This window comes from Quercus lobata, chromosome 6 (assembly GCF_001633185.2).
Source record: "Quercus lobata isolate SW786 chromosome 6, ValleyOak3.0 Primary Assembly, whole genome shotgun sequence".
In the NCBI taxonomy this organism is placed as follows: Eukaryota; Viridiplantae; Streptophyta; class Magnoliopsida; order Fagales; family Fagaceae; genus Quercus; species Quercus lobata.
Genome location: NC_044909.1, coordinates 11,121,729 through 11,143,406, shown reverse-complemented (window position 1 = coordinate 11,143,406; position 21,678 = coordinate 11,121,729). Strand labels below are relative to the sequence as shown.

At 30.6% G+C, this 21,678-nt stretch overlaps 3 protein-coding genes across 3 annotated transcripts; all 3 read left to right on the top strand.

The window, feature by feature from the left end:
* The first annotated feature begins 1,618 nt into the window (after positions 1 to 1,618).
* LOC115995456 (major allergen Pru ar 1-like) lies at positions 1,619 to 2,519 on the top strand. The gene is made up of 2 exons (XM_031120028.1): positions 1,619 to 1,906; positions 2,088 to 2,519. Exons 1-2 carry the CDS (start codon positions 1,723 to 1,725, stop codon positions 2,378 to 2,380), a joined length of 477 nt encoding a protein of 158 aa, XP_030975888.1. The 5' UTR covers positions 1,619 to 1,722; the 3' UTR covers positions 2,381 to 2,519.
* A 6,196-nt stretch (positions 2,520 to 8,715) lies between these two features.
* LOC115994391 (major allergen Pru av 1-like) lies at positions 8,716 to 9,797 on the top strand. Its single transcript, XM_031118525.1, has 2 exons — positions 8,716 to 9,020; positions 9,263 to 9,797. Exons 1-2 carry the CDS (start codon positions 8,837 to 8,839, stop codon positions 9,559 to 9,561), a joined length of 483 nt encoding a protein of 160 aa, XP_030974385.1. The 5' UTR covers positions 8,716 to 8,836; the 3' UTR covers positions 9,562 to 9,797.
* Positions 9,798 to 18,879: 9,082 nt separating this feature from the next.
* On the top strand, positions 18,880 to 21,678 carry LOC115994390. The gene is made up of 3 exons (XM_031118524.1): positions 18,880 to 19,153; positions 20,353 to 20,447; positions 21,317 to 21,678. The coding sequence occupies exons 2-3, from the start codon at positions 20,357 to 20,359 to the stop codon at positions 21,439 to 21,441; spliced, it is 216 nt and encodes a 71-aa protein (XP_030974384.1). The 5' UTR covers positions 18,880 to 19,153; positions 20,353 to 20,356; the 3' UTR covers positions 21,442 to 21,678.

The following is a 21,678-nucleotide window of genomic DNA, read 5'->3' as shown; positions in this document are numbered from 1 at the left end:
GAATCAATTTTGTTAAAATTTAAATAAATAAAGATTTAATGATGAAATTGACTTGATTTTAAAAGTTGAGAAACTAAATTGCACAATTATCATTCGAAAAAAAAATGATACCCTTTATAGTTGGGAGATCAAATTAATCATTGCTGCACAAATTAATAATTTAGCCTAAATTTATACTATTATTTTACATTCAAAACAAAAGGATAGAGAGGGCAACAGATAATTGATGGCTAATTTTGAACCACTGCAGCCAGCCATTATTGAGTTTCCTCAGTCTCCTCAAACTGTCAAACACGTCGGTTCAGTTCACACAGACAGAAAGTTTAAACTTTTAAAAACTAGCAAAAACAGGTACCTCTTAAGCTTTACTACAAATACTCAAATAGTGTTCCTAATTGGGGTTCTTAAAGTCTTTAAAGAGTGATTAACATTTGTAAATACATCTTGTTAAGGAGGGGATTGACTGAAAGCATGTGGCTTGTGCTAGCCATCACAATTAAGTTTGTGCATCTCTTATTAATCATGACTATTACACCAAATAGTATGATAACAAAGTCTTTATCTGTAATTTGGTGACACTAGTTTTAATCAAGTAAATATCTGACCGGGTAGTCTTTGGTCGTTGCATTATGATTTTTCTAGTTGTCTATTTTGAAGTTATGTGCACAAAAAGTCATGCCCTCAAGACTTTTAGCCCTTTCAAGTGGTTGAATTCAATGTTTCACACTTCCTAATAATGGACTAAAAATTTAGGAAAGATCCATCATTTTGTCCTCTGCATGAGTTGTTAATTGTCAAATATATAATATGATGGGCATTATAACAACATCGAGGATCTACAAGGTATCATTTATATATATTCAAAAGGTTCTTTGTGATGTACAAAGAGCCTTCTAGTGCTTATCAAAAAAAGAGCCTTCTAGCTGAATGGTGTTGTCTAATTTTTTAGAGAAAAGATTATGTTAAAAGGTATAGAGTTTATATGGTAATAATTAGATTAAGTTCCAAGATTTTAATTTGTCAATTAAAGCCTTAGATTTATGAAATTGTTTCAATTTGAAGTTTTTGTCAATCTCTATTATTCATTTCCATTATTCTGGATAGCAGCGATGCAAAAAAAAAAAAAGAAAAAAAAAGAAAAAGAAAAAGAAAAAAAAAAGAAAAACCAAAATCATAAATTAAACTTTGCTTTTCGCTTAGTACTTATTCACATCAATTTGGTAGCCATTGAACAGAGATTTAAAACTTTGTTTAGAGGAAAAAAAGCTTTATTAAAGAGAAAATGATTGTAAAAAGCTGGTTACTTAAGTGAAACATAAAATTTTATTAACAATTTTCTTTTATTTTTCTACCCCGATCCGTTACTGCCCCGAATAATGAAAATGAAAATAATGTAGATGGATAGAGGCTTCAAATTGATACATTTGGAACTTTAATATCGACCTTATATGTAATTTCCAAAAATTCTTTGAAATGCAAGGATTTTTTTTCCTAATAGGTAACCATCATTTCCCCGCCATTTAGGGAGATAAACACAAAAAAGTGTAGGAGTACAATTCAACCCTTTCACATATGGAATAGCATTAGCTTATGACTTATCAATAAATAGGCACCTCTAGTTCTTAGACTTATCCAACCCAAGAACTTCTTACATAGCAACCTATTCTCCATCTCATTGTTCTCACTTCTCACTTGGATCATTTTCAAACTTAGAAAGAAATTATGGGTGTTGTCACTTATGACTTGGAGATCACTGCTGCAATCCCCCCAGCCAAAATGTTTAAGGCCTTTGTCCTTGATTCCGACAACCTAATCCCCAAAATCCTCCCACAAGCTATTAAAAGTATTGAGACACTCGAAGGAAATGGAGGGCCTGGAACAATCAAGCAAATTAACTTTGGTGAAGGTTAGTTTACACTATTAAATTATCATAACTAAAACTTTGTTCCTGAACATTTTAAAAAGTTAATAAAAAACAAATTTAATGTGGGTTTCAATTAACTCAACTAGCAACTACTTTTTTTATTCCTAGCATGGTGTCATGTATTAAGCAAAAACTAACATGTTTTGTTAATTTTGGTTTGCAGCTAGCCAGTTCAAATTCATGAAGCACCGGATTGATTCATTAGACAAAGAGAATTTCGCATTTGGCTACAGTGTGATTGAAGGTGATGCTTTGATGAGCACACTCGAAAAAATTGCTAATGAGATTAAGTTTGAGTCGTCCCCAGATGGAGGATGCATTTGCAAGAGCACAAGCAAATACTACACCATTGGAGACATAGAGATCAAGGAAGAGCAAATTAAGGCTGGAAAAGAGAAGGGAATGGGAATGTTCAAGGCTGTCGAAAGCTACCTCTTGGCTAACCCTGACTATTAAGTCGAGGCTGTTATGTCTTTGTATTATTTGAGATAGGAGTCTTTTGTGTCTACCTTTCAATCATTGGTTAAATTGGTGTGCCTTTGATGTTCCTTGCGTCTAGCCAATGCCTGGTAATAAGAGTTTTGAGGGCAATGTTCATCGGATTGCATGAGCCAATGTTGAAATGTTTTTAGTAAATATTTTTTATTTTGTTTAAAACTTAATAAATCATTTTGTAAGGATTATGTTACAAAGTTTGTAACATCTTTAATATCATTCACAAAAAGATGGGCACATTTTGTTAATTGAGCTAAATTTGTTATCCAAATAGAAATAGTGGAATCAAAGTGACAATTCGGGGGTTGCCAATTAATTGCCTTTGGGTAGGGGCATCCCTTGAGCCTTTTTTTTTGGGAGAAAGGGAAACCCTTGAGCTGTGTATGTCTGTGAGAGAAATCTTCAATTTGGTGGCCTAAAAAATTAATAGCACACATCAAAGGAACTAAGCAATTAAATAATTCAATTTCCTAAATATACTAGTGATCCCAAAATTTGGGTTAGGTTCAATTTTGATCCTTCAAATTAAAATTTTTTATCCTAATTTTTGTGTGTAAATGTACCGATTTAATACTTGCGTAACTCTACCTTTATGATAGAGCGACACATAATTTTGTGAAATTTTGTCACACGAGCAAGAATTATAAAGGCAAATTTCATACGTTTATAATTTCATAACCATAAAAAAGAAAATTTTCAAATTTAGAACTTGACCCAAATGTTCAATTTATATTTTTGACAATAATTCAAGTCAATCAATCATAGAAAAACGACAAGAAAAAATTAGGTATGCAAATTCCACACAAGAGAGAGAGAGAGAGTTTTACAGTTCTACTTCCCAATCTTTAAGTAAGATTAACTTCTGGAATGTCTTGAATACATTTCATTGAGAAGCAAGGGTCCCAAATTCCCAATATCTTGATCACTCTTTTCTACAAACAAGTCAGAAAAACTGAAAAACATGTTCTAAAAGTGCAAAGAAGCTATATTTCGTTACCTTTATTTTCTTTAAAAATAATTTCCACTGTTAATTTGAAAACCAATAGCCTTAGCCTATATTCTTTACCAACAATATCAGAAACACTTGAATCCATATATTACCAGCTTATGGGAAAGAGAGTGGAATGAAATGAATTTTTGAAGGACAATATACTATCTATTTCTCTGTTTTGGAAGTCTAGGGGGAAAGAAAAATGATGAATGCCAATTCTATTTCATTCACTACAAAAAATGCGGCTGTAGATCCATTTGGTTTATAGCTGCGTTTTCTAATGTGGTCTATGCTATGTGACTATAGGTCCGGCAGATCTATAGCTTATAAGGTTCATCGTGACTATATTCCAATCACTTATAAGGTTCATTTCAAAGTATTAATTAATTACAAATTGATAGATTGATGGAACTCTCACCAACCTGTTTGCAATTATGATTATATGTAATGTGTCCTGAGTTGGAAATTACCCGGTTTTCCTAAGAGAAAGGGTAAACTCGAACTTCCAGTAGTCAATTTATTCAGTTTTTTCCTATAAAAATGATTTAAGAGGACTGTGAAATGGTGAGTCTTGAATTGACTATTTAGCTCTGTGACCAAGTGGAGTTAGTAGATTGTTTCTCAAAAAGAAGGAAAAAAAGAAAGAAGAAGTGGAGTTCGTAGATTGCATATGGTATAATCTTTCTGTCTCCTTTAGGATAGTCTTATAGTTTAATGATGCTTTCCTTAATTCCTTTCTTATTAACACTGTCATTCTAAAGGGTGACATTGGGTCCGTTTGGATTGAGCTTATTTTTGTTGAAACTGAAAACTGAAACTGAAAACACTGTAGCAAAATAATTTTTAAATATGTGAATAGTATCGTGGGACCCATTTTTAATGAAAAAGTTGATAAAAAGTGAAATTTGTGGGTCCGTGAACAGTGCACGAATGCACTGTTCACAGTTGATTTAGTCCAAATGTGCGGCTAAAGTTAAAAAAAAAAAAAAAAAATTCAGAAAACGCAGCTTGGATTCAGTGAAAAACGCTGAATCCAAACGGCCTCATTATCTTTTTTTTTTTAACTAGCAATAACTTTTTCTTTTTGTTTTAGAATATATATATATATATATATATATATTAATGTATAACTTTTTCAATCCTCATTTTTTTAAAATGTATAATATATTATACTTTAATTAGCTTTAACAAATAAGTTTTTAACCCAAAAAAAAAAAAAAAAACTATATCCAAATATACATGGAACATTTTTCACAACTTGTTAAGGTGAAAAGTTTTTTTTTTTTTTTTTTTTTTTTTTTTTTTTACTTTTATATATATATATATATTTTTTTTTTAATCAAATGACAAATAACAATGCTTTGTGATTGAAGCAACAATATTTTTACATAGGTCCCTAAATGAAAACACTTTTATAATGACATCAATAATAATGAGTCATGCCAGAAGTTATGAAATATTTTGTGTCACTAGATATATGGTAAAAATTTTATGGACAAATATAGTTTAATAGGTTATATGTTTATTGTGATTTTTTTTTTGAGAAGAATGTTTATTGTGGATTTAAATTAACTCAATTGGTAAGCTTTTTTTTGTTGTCAAATAAAATCTATGAAAAGGGTATACTTTTTTAATCTAAAAAAAGTTACATGTTTTATTAATTTAAAATAAGTATTCCACAAATATTCCCAAAAAAAAAGTAATCCACAATTAAATATTACTTCTGTCTGAAAATGACAAATTGATATAGTTTAATGTGAAAGCATAGTTTACCTAATCACAATTAAATTAAAATATGCCTGTCAAGAGAAAATAGATGATTTTTTTTAAATTTTATTTTATAGGTAAATAGAAGATTTCTTTATACTTGGATATTTTAAAGCATTTAATGCGAATGGTTTCATTATTATATTGCCAACCAACACCTAACATAACAGCTAAAACTTCAAGTTTTCAAATTTTTTTTTTTTTTTTTTTGATAGGTTCAAAAAATTATTATTTTGCCAACACCCAACATAACGGCCAAAACTTCAAGTCTTCAAAAAAAATTATTGTGAAAGCCATAGGATAAGGATAGCCAATGCTACATACGCCAGCCATTGTTGAAAGAAAGCCAAAGCTTCAAGTCATTCTCGGCAGTGCCCCACTTTGAAAAACCTCAATGCTGTGCATTCTAGTTAAGAGTCAAGACTCAAACTTATTCTACAAGCCTATTAACTATAGTCAGTGTAGGTTAGTTTAGGGTTTAACCTTGTGTTAGGTTCATTATAATTCAGTGTTTGTAGTTTTGTACTACATATATATATTATAGTCACTTTTCTTTCGTGACGTAGGTCTCATTTTTGCATTTATTCTAACATATTTAACATGATATCAGAGCTAATATTTAACATTCATCTACACCTCAAATATGGATTCTCTTCCGAGTATGATAACAAATTTTGCAAAATTTTTTGCGGTAATTACTGATATGCCAACTTACTTTGACCATTCCTCTTGTTTTGAGAAGCTGTAACATGTAGCTGGCCCAATGTATTTCAATGATCTTACCTTGTGGCTTGTGCCATCTATCTATCTAAAGTAACACTAAATGAATGATTTGTAATTTGATCATTTTTTGTTTTTGATATAAGATAGAATTTTACTCTAGCCTAATCTAAGTGTATATGTGTGTGAATCTCCTTCCTGGATACTTGAATTCCACCCCTTACCCCCCACACCCCATAAGTACTTATACTTATGGAGTGACCATTGCATCAAGAGTGTGCGGTGGTGATTTGTAATTTGATCATTAATCTGCAAATTATATGCCAGAAGGCAGAAAGAACTTATGAAGTTCTAAAAATCCAAATACTACTTAGGTTCCTTCACCTTGTTTTTTTTTTTTTAGTCTTGTTAATTATTGTTAGTTCACAAGATCCATAAGTTTGTTTTCTTCACATGTCTTTAGAGATATTTTGTTACATATCTCGGAAATAATTCGTGGTCAAGACGGCATTTGGAATCAAATGGTTAAAAAAAAAAAAAAAATTCGACCAATTTGCAAATGTGCTTTCTTTGAGTAAATTACAAATGCTTTTCTTAGAAAATTATCATCCTTGTCACAATGAGGATATCCAAAAAAAGAAAAAAAGAAAAAAAGAAATTACAAGAATTTTTGATCTTGAAGGGACACTTGCAGGTACAGCGCTATGTTGAAGTCAGGGGTTCAAATGAACCCCCTAACCCGAAAAAAAAAAAAAAAATTACATATATAATATTTTTGTAAAAAAATTTGTTTTGAATCCCCTACAATAAAAATTTGCACACCCTAAAAGCCCAGTTGAGTTCAGCTTTAAACTCTGTGCGTGCAAGTTAGATTTGAGCTTATTTATAGGAGTGAAATAAGTTATCTAACAGTACATTTACATGAGAAAGCTCGAAAAGATGAAAGTTTTGACATGACACTCAAACAAAAAATAAAGAAAGTGATGATAGGACATGAAAAAGACGCACATTTAGACAGACAAAAAGAAGAAGCTGATTATCAAAACAACACAGAATGTACGTTAAAAACCCTAGGGAAGGGATAAAAAACCACGATTTGAGCAAGAACATAACATTCTTGCTCGGCTTTGCTTATATTATGTATCAGAAAGAGATTAGTTTACAATGAAGTTGCTTTTGCTTCCTACCAACTCTCCACTTTCATTTCAAAATATCTATTTGGGTTCTTGCCCTAGAAGTTCAACTTCATGTTCCTTGTATACTCTAAGGAATATGGCTGAGTATAAGGACAAGTGTTAAGTTATCATATTTTTTCTTTTGACATCTTTTCACAGCTGTGATATTATCTATTGACTAAGGGATAAGAATTGCGCCAACATGGCACTGGGACCCGAAGGTAGGTAGCTTTGCCATTGTTTGGGAGACAAGTCTTGGTTATCAAGAGGGACATTAGAAATACTGTGATTGGTATACGTGTCTCCAAGGTGACTCATTATGCATTCAACCAATAAGGGATGTCCTTATAGCCTTCAACTCTGAAAAGTCACTATGTCCCTTCTTGTTGATTTCTTGAATACCGTGTCAAGTGTAAATCTCACTTCCTTCTCAAGGCAATCATGCCTTTAGCACTAACCAAGAAAAAATCTCTTAGCCATGATCGACTCTCCCTTACCTCATAGCTACTTCACGTGTAGAGTCCAGATTCAATCACTTATGCATTCTCCCGTACTTTAGTGGTGTTATGTACAAACTTCAAAAAAGAAAAAAAGAAAACGAAAAGAAAGTCCAACAGAAAATTTTTGGTCTTTAATCTTAGAAAAAAAGCCCATAAATCAAATTTAAAAAATCATAAAAAAAGGGCCAAACCAAACTTAAGAGAGAAATTTAGTCCTCTCCCACTATCCCTCTTCACTCTCCAAACCCAAAGGAAAAAGGTAGTCATTTCACTCACAAACAATCTGCCACCATCTAACCTAGATCTGCCGCCGCATCATTGACGCTTGGACCATCCTTGATTTGCCGCCATTGCCGCTTGATCTAGTATTTTTATCTCTCTTTCTCTCATTCTTTCACTGTGAGAGTGTGTGTTTAAAGTGTTTTGATAGACTTCTTTTGTGTGTTTTTAGTATTTTGATAGACTTCTTGAGTTCTTTCACTGAATCACAGTGTGTGTGTGTATGGGGTTATAGTATTTTAATATTTTATTTTTGAGTATTGAGTCTTTGACTAGTTGACTGTCTCCTTCTATGGGTTTGTATTGTTAAGTTTTTGTAGTGTTTGATATATAGCATTGAGTTATGAGTTTTGTCTTTTGCACTTATGAGACTTTGATCGAAGTGAGTGGGAGTGGTTGTTGCAACGTGGGTGGGTTAGTACCTTAAAAATAAAAGACAATAAAAATATGAAACATTTATTTAAAGAATTGTAAACTTATAAATTAAAGAATTGCAAACTAATAAACAATTATTGTAAACAATTAATTGGTGGGATAGAAACTAACAAATTAAATTAAAGAGTTGAAAGAAAATATAAAAATGTTTTGTGAATTCAATAAAAAATTTGTAAAAGAGTAAAAAAAAAAAAAAAACTAATAAATTAAATTATTCTAAGTAATAATAATTAAATTAAGTTCATTTAACAACAATTATTATAATAATATATTATTGTGTTAGAAAAAAAAATGTCAAATGAACTTATAGTTTATATATATATATATATATATTTTTTTTTATAGATTTTATACCATTTATGTTTTTTACTGACCTTGAATAAAAATTCTAGGGCCGCAACTGGACACTTGCACTCGTAAACGTTCATTTAGGCTATAAATACCGCGCTCTAGTACTCACTTCTTGCCATCTCAAAAACTCCCAAGTTCACTCAACTCTCCTTTCAATCTTCATTTCATCACTTTCCAGTTTCAAACTCTACAGGTCTTCATGGGTGTTTTCACTTACGAGAGTGAGATCACCTCTGCTATCCCACCAGCTAGGCTATTCAAGGCTTTTGTCCTTGATGCTGACAATCTCATCCCAAAGCTTGCCCCCCATGCCATTAAGAGTGCTGAAATCATTGAAGGAAATGGAGGCCCTGGAACCATCAAGAAGATCACCTTTGGCGAAGGTAATTTGCTTCTATTCTCATCTCCAACACATCATTTGTTTAGCAAATTAAAAAGTACTTGTATTGTTTTTTAGAAGTGGAAAAATGCCATTACTATCGTCTTTCATTCTTAAAAATAAAAAATCTATTCTTTAAGAGTTTTGTGATTTAATGACATTATTTGATTATCTTATAAATGATAATCTAGATTTGAATCCCAGAGAAGAGGTAAGTAACAAGTGTTTTTTCTATATTTTTTTCAGGCAGCCAATTCAAGTATGTGAAGCATAGAATTGATGAGATTGACCAAGCAAACTTCACATATTGTTACAGTGTGATTGAGGGTGATATTGTGAATGAATTACTCGAGAAAATCTCATACGAGATCAAGATTGTGGCAAGCCCTGATGGAGGATCCGTCTTGAAGAACACCAGCAAATACCACACAAAGGGGGAGCAGGAGATCAAGGAAGAGAAAGTTAAGGCTGGAAAAGAAAAGGCTGCAGGACTTTTCAAGGCTGTTGAGGCCTACCTCTTGGCACACCCTGATGCCTACAACTAAACCTTGTGTGTGTGTCTTTTTTTGGCATTTGTGACTATAAGGAGTTAAGGTTATGGGTATCATTTTGTTTTATGGCTTGCCAAGACTGCCTCAGGTTTGCTAATAAAGGACTCTCCGGCTTGGGATCATCATCTGCTTTCTTGAGATTTGGAAGAGTGAAACGTGAATGTTGTATTACTTTTGTAAACATACAAATAAGGAAAATCAGATGGAAATCTTACTATTACTTGCAACTAGTCGCAGACTCGCGCATTGGGCGTGATAATATTTTAGATAAAATATTATTTTAGTCTCTAGACTTTATAAAGATTAAAAAAAAAAAGTTTTATCATATTTTTTATAATCTTGTCTATAACGTTTTTTACCATTATCATATATTTATAGAACTATTCATTAAATTTTTTTAATTAAGTCATGGTGTATGAAGATTATGATTATATATATATATATATATATATATATAACTTCCCTAGTTAGAGTTTGATTAGTTTTAAGTTTAAATTTTGTATTATTATATTTAATTGTTGATTATTGATTTAATTAAGTGAATATAATGGTTAATTTTATTGCACTATAAAGTTTTCAATGTCCTTTGTATACCATCTCTATTTTATTTTATACTCCTCTTGACCACTTTTTATTTTCCAAATAACGGTTATTAATTAACGTTTGATTTCATTTCTTTTTTTCTTCCCTTGCTAGTTGTAAAATTTATGGTTATCAATAAGAAATAGATATCATGGATGGTTTAAATAGTTATAGATGTAGTTACGTTAGTGGTCTCAATCAATTAAGATATCCATAATTTATTAACGGAAGTAATAATGAGCCTTAAATTATTTTAATGTATGAAGTGGTTAGGTTATTGGTATGTCAAAGGTTTTATTAAAAAAGATTTAAAAATAATTCCAAGGAAATGTAAAAGGCTTTTTTTAGAAAAAAGAAATTGTGACTTTTTGAATTGTAGAAATATGATTGTTTTAATTACCTTGTTTATAGATTTCATTATTACGTTATAAACATCTAAATTAAAATAGATGAATATATAAATACAAAATTATATGTAAAGTTATATCTGCATAAGATAAATATGTATAGATAATTTTTTTTTTTTTAATTATTCATGAATCATTATTTCATTGTTTACTTAAAAATATCTAAATTAAAGTTTTTTTAAAAAAAAAAAAAATCTAAATTAAAATAGATGAATATGTAAAGGTAAAATTATATGAAAAGTTAAATCTACCCAAGATGAACGTTTAACTACTGGTAGATGTGTGTTTTTAGAAGACTAAAAGTATACACGATTGCTTTAGCTGGAACTATATAACTATGCCAATATTGTTAGGAGTGGTTCCATCATTTGCAAATTATCAAGTTTGGTGGCCTTAAAAAACATATATTTCATTTTGCAAAAAAATTTACATGAATTACTCTTTTATGACAACCTTTTTAAAATTTTTTTTCCTTTTTGTTGAAACAACTTAAGAATATTAAGACTTAAGTTAACACATGTGGTAATGGTAAAACATGTCAGTGATATGAAAAATTGAAAGATTTAAATATTTAAAAAACATTTTTAGTAGATTGTAATATAAAACATTTTTTTCTCAATATTTATGTAACTTTTCCCATAAGATCAATATTGTTGGCATCCTTTAAAGATGATACATAATATTTTTGAGAAGAAGAAGAAGAAGCAGAGATGATTCTAACACATGATATAAAATTATTAAGTTTGCATGATTTAAATTTGTGGCAAAAACTATATTAATGTATCTATGATAAAAGTTTTTTAATCTAAATGATATATAGTAGTTCATATTTTTTTTAGACTTGATTCAAAAAGTTCATTCTCAATAGCCTTTTAAGTCTACAAATTGCTCAATATATGGGCCTAGACACATTCAAAGAGCGCTATCTAAATTATAAATTATATGATCCTTTAACACACAAATATTTTGATTCCCCCAATGTATGGTAAATGAAGGCAGTTTGTGTCTAGCCATTTTCTTGATTTGAGTTGCATAATTTAATAGTATGGAGGATGTAAGTGGATTTAAATGTTGAATAAAATATGATGAGAGGGAAAAAGAGTAAAAATAAAATATATAGTAATAAACATCAAGTTATCCAAGTTATTCTATGTAATATAATAACATTATATTATTATATACTATATGTATAATGCAGTAGGATAATATGTAATCAAAGAGAACATAAAAGATAACAACTTAAAACAAAAAACTAAATTGTATCAACCCAAAGTAGAATTCTAATTAACACAAAAATTAATCAACCTAAAGAATTGATGCAATAAAAAAAAAAAAAATCAAACAAAAAATGAAAAACAAATTGAGAGAGAGAGAGAGAAGTAACATTTTTTGTGTGAGAAAACTATGCATAGAATGAAAAAGAAAATGTCAAATTTATAGTAAGATGTTGAGAATAAGAAGAGTCAAAATAAATTAAGATAAAAAGGTAGAGAAAGAATGATATTAAGGTAAAAAGTAATGGGGAGATGAAGAGGTAAAAGGGAGGGAGAGTTTTGGAAAATTAATAATAAAAATAATGGTTAAAAGATATTATAATTTTTAATAATGGAGTTTTTAAGTCACCTTTAATGAGAAAATGTTTAAAAATATATATAAGAAAAATTAGAAACAACAAATGATGACGTGACTGCTGATGTGGCTCAATGTGAGTGTATCAACATTAAATGCTACACTTTAGGTTTTAGTAATATATAGTAGTTCATATTTTTTTAGACTTGATTCAAAAAGTTCATTCTCAATAGCCTTTTAAGTCTACAAATTGCTCAATTTATGGGTCTAGACACATTCAAAGAGTGCTATCTAAATTATAAATTGTATGATCCTTTATCACACAGATATTTTGATTCCCCCAATGTATGGTAAATGAAGGCAAGTTTGTGTCTAGCCATTTTCTTGATTTGAGCTGCATAATTTAATAGTATGGAGGATGTGATTGGATTTACATGTTGAATAAAATATGATGAGAGGAAAAAAGAGTAAAAATAAAATATATAGTAATAAACATTAAGTTATCCAAGTTATTCTATGTAATATAATAATATTATATTATTATATACTATATGTATAATGCAGAAGGATAATATTTAATCAAAGAGAACATAAAAGATAACAACTAAAAACAGAAAACTAAATCGTATCAATCCAAAGTAGAATTCTAATTAACACAAAAATTCATCAACCTAAAGAATTGATGCAATAAAAATAAAAAAATCAAACAAAAAATGAAAAAAAAATTGAGAGAGAGAGAGAGAGAGAGAGAGAGGGAGAGAGGGAGAGAGAGAAGTAGCATTTTTTGTGTGAGAAAACTATGCATAGAATGAAAAAAAAAGAAAATGTCAAATTTATAGTAAGATGTTGAGAATAAGAAGAGTCAAAATAAAAGAAGATAAAAAGGTAGAGAAAGAATGATATTAAGGTAAAAAGTAGTGGGAAGATGAAGAGGTAAAAGGGAGGGAGAGTGTTGAAAAATTAATAATAAAAATAATGGTTAAAAGATATTTTAATTTTTAAATAATGGAGTTTTTAAGTCACTTTTAATGAGAAAATGTTTTAAAAAATATAAGAAAAATTGGAAACAAAAAATGATGACGTGGTTGCTGATGTGGCTCAACGTGAACGTAGTAACATTAAATGCTACGTTTCAGATTTTAGTAATATATAGATTTGCAAATGATGGGTGCATTCATTTCTCTTTTTTGGGTTAATTCTTTGTACAAATCACAAATCTTAATATTGTTGATTGTTAATAACGATGGGGCATCAAGAGTTATTAACACACTCTACAAATCAGTGGCGGCTCCAGAATTTTTGTTCAAGGGGTTAAATAAGAAACATAAATTATACAAAATCTATTAAAAAAACACTATAAGTTCATTTGACATATTTTTTCTAATACAATAACATATTAATTATTGTTATAAGTGAACTTGAATTATTATTACTTAGAATCCTTTAATTTATTAGTTTTTTTTTTACTCTTTACCAAATTTTTATGAATTTGCAAGACATTTTGATAAATTATTTTATATTTTCTTTACAACTCTTCATTTAAGGTATTGGCCCACCCACGTAGCAACAACCACTCCCACACACTTCGGTCAAAGACTCAAAAGTGCAAAAGACAAAACTCATAACTCAATACTTTATGAGTCTGTTTGGATAGAACTTATTTTGCTGAAACTGAAAACTGAAAACTTAAAATACTGTAGCAAAATAATTTTTAAATGTGTGAATAGTACCGTGGGACCCATTTTTAATGAAAAAGTTGATAAAAAGTGTAATTTGTGGGTCCCGTACACTGTTCACGGGACCCACAGAACTAATAAAAATACTGAAAAGTCAACAATTGCCGACTACTGTTCACATGAACAGTAGCCGTTGTTCCCTAAATGAGTGCACAGCAGCTGGGAAAAAAAAAAAAAGTGAAGGAACGTAAACGCAAACGCAAAAAGTTGGATCCAAACCCAGCCTATATCAAACACTGCAAAAACTTAATAGTATAATCACATAGAAGGAGACGGTCGACTAGTCAAACATCACCACCACCACCACCACCCCCCCCCCCAAAAAAAAAAAAACACAATCGCATAGAAGGAGACGGTTGACTAGTCAAAGACTCAAAACTCAACTTTCTCAAAAAAAAAAAAAAAAAAAAGACTCAAAACTCAAAAATAAAGTATCAACCCCACCCCCCCCCAAATGCACACCGTGATTTAGTGTACATTTGGATAAAGCTGAAAAGTGTTTTCAACTGTGTTATGCGTTTTTTAATGGGTCCCTTGCACTATTGACGGGACCCTTAAATACTTTATTTAGCAAAATTTTCTGTTGGACTTTTTTTTTTTTTTTTGGTGGAGTTTAAAGTTGAATTCAACTGGGTTTTCAGGGTGTGCAAATGTTTATAGTAGGGGGTTCAAAACAATTATTTAAAAAAAATATTATATATATATTTTTCGGGTCAGGGGGTTCATTTGAGCCCCTTGGCTACAACGTAGCGTTGCCCCTATCTACAATAAGCTTACATGTCATGTCTTGTCCGATTTGGGTAAAGAGAATATTTCGTTTAACGCCAAAATTATCAATATGTATGAATGTAAAAGGTAATGATAGGAATACAAATATTTTCACAACTTCTTATAATGGAAAGTTATAATTAAAATTGTACAAGCATCAGGTATAGACCCAATCCATTAACCTTTGTATGCTTAAGGGTAATGGGCTCAATGCCAGGTCCGGGCCCATATCAATTCAGGGGACCAATGCCTGGTCGGGGTCTAGTACTAGGTCGGGGTCTGTAAATTGCCTATCGAGCACCGTTTGGTGACGAGTGCAAGTTTCAAGAGAGTTACATCAGTCACGAGAAGTGGGTCCCATTTGGTCAGGAATATATCCCAAAGGGACCCACAAACATAAAAAGCCACCCCTTCATCATGACGACCCCACTAAAGGAAGTCTATAAATAGAAGCCGAGGGTGTGAAGGAGGGGTTGGCAATTTTGGGGGGAGGAGAGATACAAGAAGGAAAAGAGAGGAACCATAAAAAAGGGGTAAACTTAGCACTACTAATCTCGAGTCTTCTTGGGAAGCACACATACAGGGTAATAGAATACCAATTGGGCTTGAAACACTTTCTTTTGGGCTGTTGAGTTGGTTTTCAGAGGTTTTCCCATTGTAGGAAATTCCACACCTCTCAAAACAAGTAAATTGGGAGCCAGATTCAAAAATTTATATAGTACTTTGGGCCACAAAAATAACATTGCTTTTACATATATTCGTCACTAATATTACTTTTGTCATGCATCAATTGCAACATGTCACGTTCTCACGTTACCAATTGAGAAAACAAAAGTAAAAATTTTGTTTCCTTATTGGACTACAAACAATCAAACCATCATTTGGGGATCCCTACGAAATACTCAATAAATAATTACAAACTATTAATGTGATCTTTGTCAAGGGAATGCATTTATTTATTTATTTGAGAAGTGTCATGGGAACGAACCTCTGAATATAGCTTTGTGAAGACAATCAAATTTACTAGTACCAGAAAGATAACAATATTACAAAATTTGTAAAGTCTCTTGTCAACTAGTAATAATATTACCAAAAAAATTCTAAATGAGAGTAAATTCCTATTAACTTAACTAGTAAAGTCTCTTGTCATCAAATAAGAGATATGAAGTTCGAACTCTGCTTACATTAAAAACCATTTGATGTCTTGATCAGATGATAAAGATCAATCATCATGGAGCGGATGCCATATGTTGAAATTCTATTCTATCTATTAAAAAAATATTTATTTTCTTAAAAGACTAAATATTTCCAACTTAATATTAACTGAAAAGAAATGTTTTTTTTTTGGAGGAAAAGTTGAAAAGAAAAGTTTTTATTTTATTTTATATTTTTTTATAGAGAGTTTCAACCTATGACGTTCGCTCATGATGATAGCTCTTTATCATTAGACTAAGACACGAATTGGTCTTTGGTGTAGGCAGGAATTGAACTTCTAATCTCTTATTTAACTATTAAAGATTTTATGAATTGAGTTTATTAGAAACAACAGTTGAAAAGAAAAGTTGAATACATAGCATATGCACAGTAGCCAAAAAAAATCTTAATATTATAGTTTGTCAAAGAATATTAATTTAGGGGCATAATTGTCACTTTAGAAAATAAAATTCTTCTAAGCCATAGAAATGTGGATGCCCATTTTTTAAAAAGGAAATTCATAAATTTCCAAATTGAGAATCCAATTGCCCATAGACATGGATTATCTTTACCTACAAAGATTGAAATCCTTGGAAATTTGAGAGGATTTACCCTAAAACAAAGGACTAGCAAGATAATATTAATTCTATTCCATTCCTCCAAAAAATGGGAGGAACACTCGTAAACAACGTTATAAATATCATTTCAAAGAGCAATGCGATTTGCATAAGGGAATAGAATGTTTTAGTAGTGTTTTACTACTCATTGATATCATGTACCTTTGGCATATATATTTGATAAAGCCCAAATAGCATTTTTTTTAAATTTTTTTTCTTGTATTAATCAAAATATCAATATTAGCTCAAACATTTGAAAAATCTTCAATACGGTTGTATAATTTATCTATAGGGAACATGCTCCCATTGATGTGTCAAGTACCTATTGGGAAAACTACATTTCAAACCAAGGTGGTTGATACCATACTAGTACCGGCCGTACTGATATTGAAATGCCAACGTTTCATACCGGTTTAAATAGAGGGCGTATCGGCCATGTACTGGGCGTATCAGCCGATTTCGGGTGTATCGGCTGGTATAGAAAAAAGATATATATTTTTTTTTAAATTTTATTTTAAGTTTTGTAATTTTTGAATTTTTGTGAGGGTAGAATGGTAACTTATTTGCATTAACATATTAGTATTATTTATTTTTTTAGTATGCAATGAACAATTAAGCTTTCTGTCTTTTATATTGTGTTTTTTTTTCTTTTCTTTTTGATGATGCTAAAGTTTTTTTTTTTTTGAGAGAGAGAGAGTTGATGCTAAAGTTTAAAACCATGAATTGAGGTAATGCTTTATGATAAAATTTTATATTTATTATAATATATATATATATATATATATATATATAAGGGGCTTCCCCTGTTTGGACCAGATTTATTTTTGTTCCAAAATACCCCTATAGCCTATGTTTAAGTAGGGGCAAAACTTTGTAAAAATGCTTCTTTAACTCCCACTAAAACTTTACCTATAAAAGAGGATCACTCTCCATTGTTTTCAAATTGCTTTATCCATTTATAAAAAAAAAATTAAAATTAAAATTAAAACAAACACACATTTCGTGTAATGAAAAAAAAAAAAAAAAAACACATATGCTGTTAATGCAAAAAAAAAAAAAAACTGTACACCCACATTTTAGTCACACACAACTCCAAACTTTTACTTAGCAATTTTAAATATTCCCATTATCATTAAGCAATTATTAAGCTGTTATGATGTTATCAAATTAAAATTAAAACAAACACACATTTTGTGTAATGATAAATTTTAAAAAAAAACACTGTACACTCACATTTTAGTCACACACAACTCCAAACTTTTACCCAGCAATTTTAAATATCCCCATTATCATTAAGCAATTATTAAGCCGTTATGATGTTATCAAATTACTTTCCATCTCCAACTCTCTACATATATCATGTTGCTATTTTTTTTTTTTTTTATGTGTATAATTCTCCCTATACCTGACTATCTAAAGAGTTCATTATCTACATTGACCATGGTCAATAATATTTCAAATCATTGGCTTCTTTCTCCTTCGGGTTTGTATCAGTTTATTTTATATTTTTCTTTTGTTTTTATGTAATTAATAGTGTACTTCATATATTGTAATTGTTTTCTTAATTTTATAATCACTATGAAATTAGAGGGTGGGAGAGAGTGACTTACTCTGGCTGTGATATAGGTCAATGATGGTGTTATCCTTAGAGAGAGCATGGAATTGAGCAACTTATCTCTATGTTGCTTCAAGTCTTTTCTCTTTCAGGTTTGCTTTCTTCTAAATTATCTTTATCTTTATCTTTCTTTTATAATTCTTTTGTTAGTATTGTAAAGATTTTCATTATTAACATAATAAAGCATTGTATTAAAGTTACCTAATATGTGTTAATACCTAATATATGTGTTAGATGAAGATGACATTGCCAATTTTATTTTTGTGCTGCAATTAGTTATATGATTTTATTCCAATGTCACAAATTTCATGTCTTTAATTATTAACTAGCCTCTGATCACGCGCTCACACGTGTGCTTAGACTCTTCTATTTTTTTTGGTAAAGATTAATAATTTACATCTATTATAAATTAAAATTACTACATTTTCCAATCACAAAAAAACCTAGGAGTGTGATAAATGTTATGTGTAGAGACATGTTAATAATTTTAATATTTGGTACAAATGCATAATATTTATCACACCTCCTAGGTATTTTGGTGATTGGAAAATGTAGTAATCCTAATTTATAATTGATGCAAATTATAAATCTTTAACAAAAAAATAGAAAAGCCTCTGAGCACGCGAATACGTGCTCATAGGCTAGTTAAAAACTTAAGATTTAATTTGTTACTTTCAAAACAACATGATTAAATTTGTTATTTTTTGAAATTTCAAAAAGCTTAATTTATTACTTCTAAAATTGTAAGATTTATTTTTTATTTTTTCTGAGTATTGTAAGATTTGGTTTGTTAAATCCTTTCTCAACCCAAAAAATGAAAAAAAAGAAAGAAAAAAAAAATTGTTACACCTCTAAAACTTCAAAGTTATATTAGCCATTGTCGACTTTAAACAGTAGTTTAGGACACTCATATGAGACGGCATATTGGGTTGCAGTTTATTTTTTTAGAACACAGCTGATTCCTCTTCTTCTTTTTAGACAGTCACAGACTCAGAGTTACAGTGCAAGACAAGGAGCAAAGTTACCGAGGCTTAGTTTTCCTTACACCGGTAGTCCCTGCTCCTTAATCGCCGATTGAAATTACTGCAAAACCGAAAGGTACCCTTTTGTCTTTTTTGGGGTTTAGCCCATATTTTGTTGCAATTTATTTTGTGATATATCTTATGAATGGTTGTAAAATTTTTGATGATTGATGATGGGCATGAGTGTTTGTGTTTCGTTATACATTGCTCTTCTCTAAAGTTTATAGAAACGTTTTAAGACGGTTTTAGATTTGCAATTTTTTTGGTCTCTCTGGTACTTGCAAACCAAATTTTTGTGGGTTCGAGTCAGGTTAATTGATAAAATCTCTTGTCGTCGAATAAAGAAAACCCGGGATCGAATCCGCCAGCACAAAAAAAGAAACTTATTGGTTTATTGACCTTGTAATGAGAAATCATGATAGAGCGGACGCCATGGGTTCAAATCCTTGTAGAATGATTTGTTATGCTTCACTAAGTCAATGTCCTTAAAACAGTTTAAAACCTTAAAAATTTAAACATGGCATTCGGTGTCTCGGTGAACTCCTCAATCATCTATACACTGTCAAGGTTTTGATTGTTTGCAGTTACAAACTTCTGGTTTAATCCCTTTGATAGATACAGTTCTATATATGATTTTAATCTTTTATTTTTTCAAACTTTGTATTCTTATAATCATATAGTGCCTGGTTTAACGGCAGGGAGTTTCTTTTAGTTGTATTTCTCTAGAAATATCATCTAGATTGCAATTTTGTGAGAAAAGTTGGGCCAATTCTCTGTTGTCTATAGGCTACTAACTTCTATTTCCGGTGCATAAAACAAGTGGATTACCCATTTTAGTCCTCCTAGTTTCAAAATCCCTTGGTTTCCTCATTGAATATATATGATTTATTACAATTTCTCATTCTGTTAGTCCTCCTAGTGGATTGTAAAGCAAATAATAAGCTATTCAAATAACCCAATAACAACCGTCTTATTGTTTAACAAACAATTATTGACCAATTGTGAGATATTATAATTCTCTCTTAATAACATTTTTTCTGTCCCCACCCCTACAAAATGTCTTGTAGCACAGATATCACCTGCTAGTTGCTACAAAGTACAAACTATAGAGCCTTGAAGCCAGCCTTCCTAAAAATCTTACATCTATTTCCAAAAGTGCCCTGGAACTTCCTAAAATTTGGTTTATGTTTATATATATATATATATATTTTTTTTTTTTTTTCTACGTTTATATTATATATATTTTAAAAAACCAAATTATGATCATATATGCAGAGAAATGAAGTTTCTGGATTGGTACTTAAAGATTGCGTTAGTGTCAGCTGGTATTGGAGCTTCAATGGAGTTTTTTATGATCAAAACCGGCTTCTGTGTGAGAACCCTCCTTTTCATTTAATTCTTTATGCACAATCTTATCCTTTTGTGTTCCTTTTTCATCTATGAACTTGATTGTATGATTTTAGCTAGAAAAATTCTTTAAGAAGCAAATTTGGTTTATGATTGTGTGAAACTTGGCCGCATTGAGTATTATACAGTCTTGGAAACTTACTTTGATTGATAAAGCAATCTGCTTTATTTTCCAATTTTGTTTGTACTGGTTTGCATCAAGTAACGAGAGACTTGTGGCTACAAAATGCCTGTTTCACTAATTAAAAAGATCGTATCCAGTGCATAAAGCTTCCACATTTGTGGGGTCTAGAAGAGGTGATTTGTAGGCAGCCTTATCCCCACTTATCTTTTGGCGCCTGTTTCAGTAATTACAATTTGAAAATTTCCAGAATCAGATTTTGAATATTTATATTGTCCAGATTATAGTTTGATTATAAATGACAAATCTTACTAATTATTAGAGTCGTATTGTCAAAGTGAAAACAGGTATTGTTTCCACTGAACCTCAGTCCTTGAAATTCACCTAGAACTAGTTGTATAACTAAAGTTAGGTGGCCTCATTGGCATATGGCATCACACTCGCATATTTTTTGTTACAGCATTCGATGATGGGTTGCTGGTTTCATGCTTGTGATGAAGCTTCATCTTTACCAATTGAATGAGTTTTCCACCCTATCCAACTGCCTTTTTATCAGAAAATTTAGTTATTGTTAGTGATATAGCTATTATTCTTGTCAAATGTCATTTGTTGTCATTAGTCTATTCCTTCAATGACCCATTCTGTAAAGATCATTTGTTACATTCTGTCAATTGATTCTTATTCTAACAATGTTATTATGTTATTGTGCAGATGACAAAGTGACTGTTCTAGAGTCAGAGAAGAGGGCTTGGGAGAATTCCCCAGAAGCTCAGGCTATCAGAGAAGCACTCGATCCTTGGAGAAATAATGATGCTCAAGCAAGAAAAAATTCGTAGCTTTCTGCTGTTGCAGTATGCTTTCCTCAGGTTTATTTCTTTGATGGTTTAACAGCATTTTAGGACCTTTCTTGTGGATACCGATGCATTTTCTCACAATAATTGAACAAAACTAGTCTGTCTGAGTTTCAATGTTTCAAGCATAATGGCCCAAATTGATATCTCCAGTGTAACCAAGTTTTCTAAGTTATGAGACTGCTCCACAAAACAAAATAAAAATAAGTATCGTTCAATACA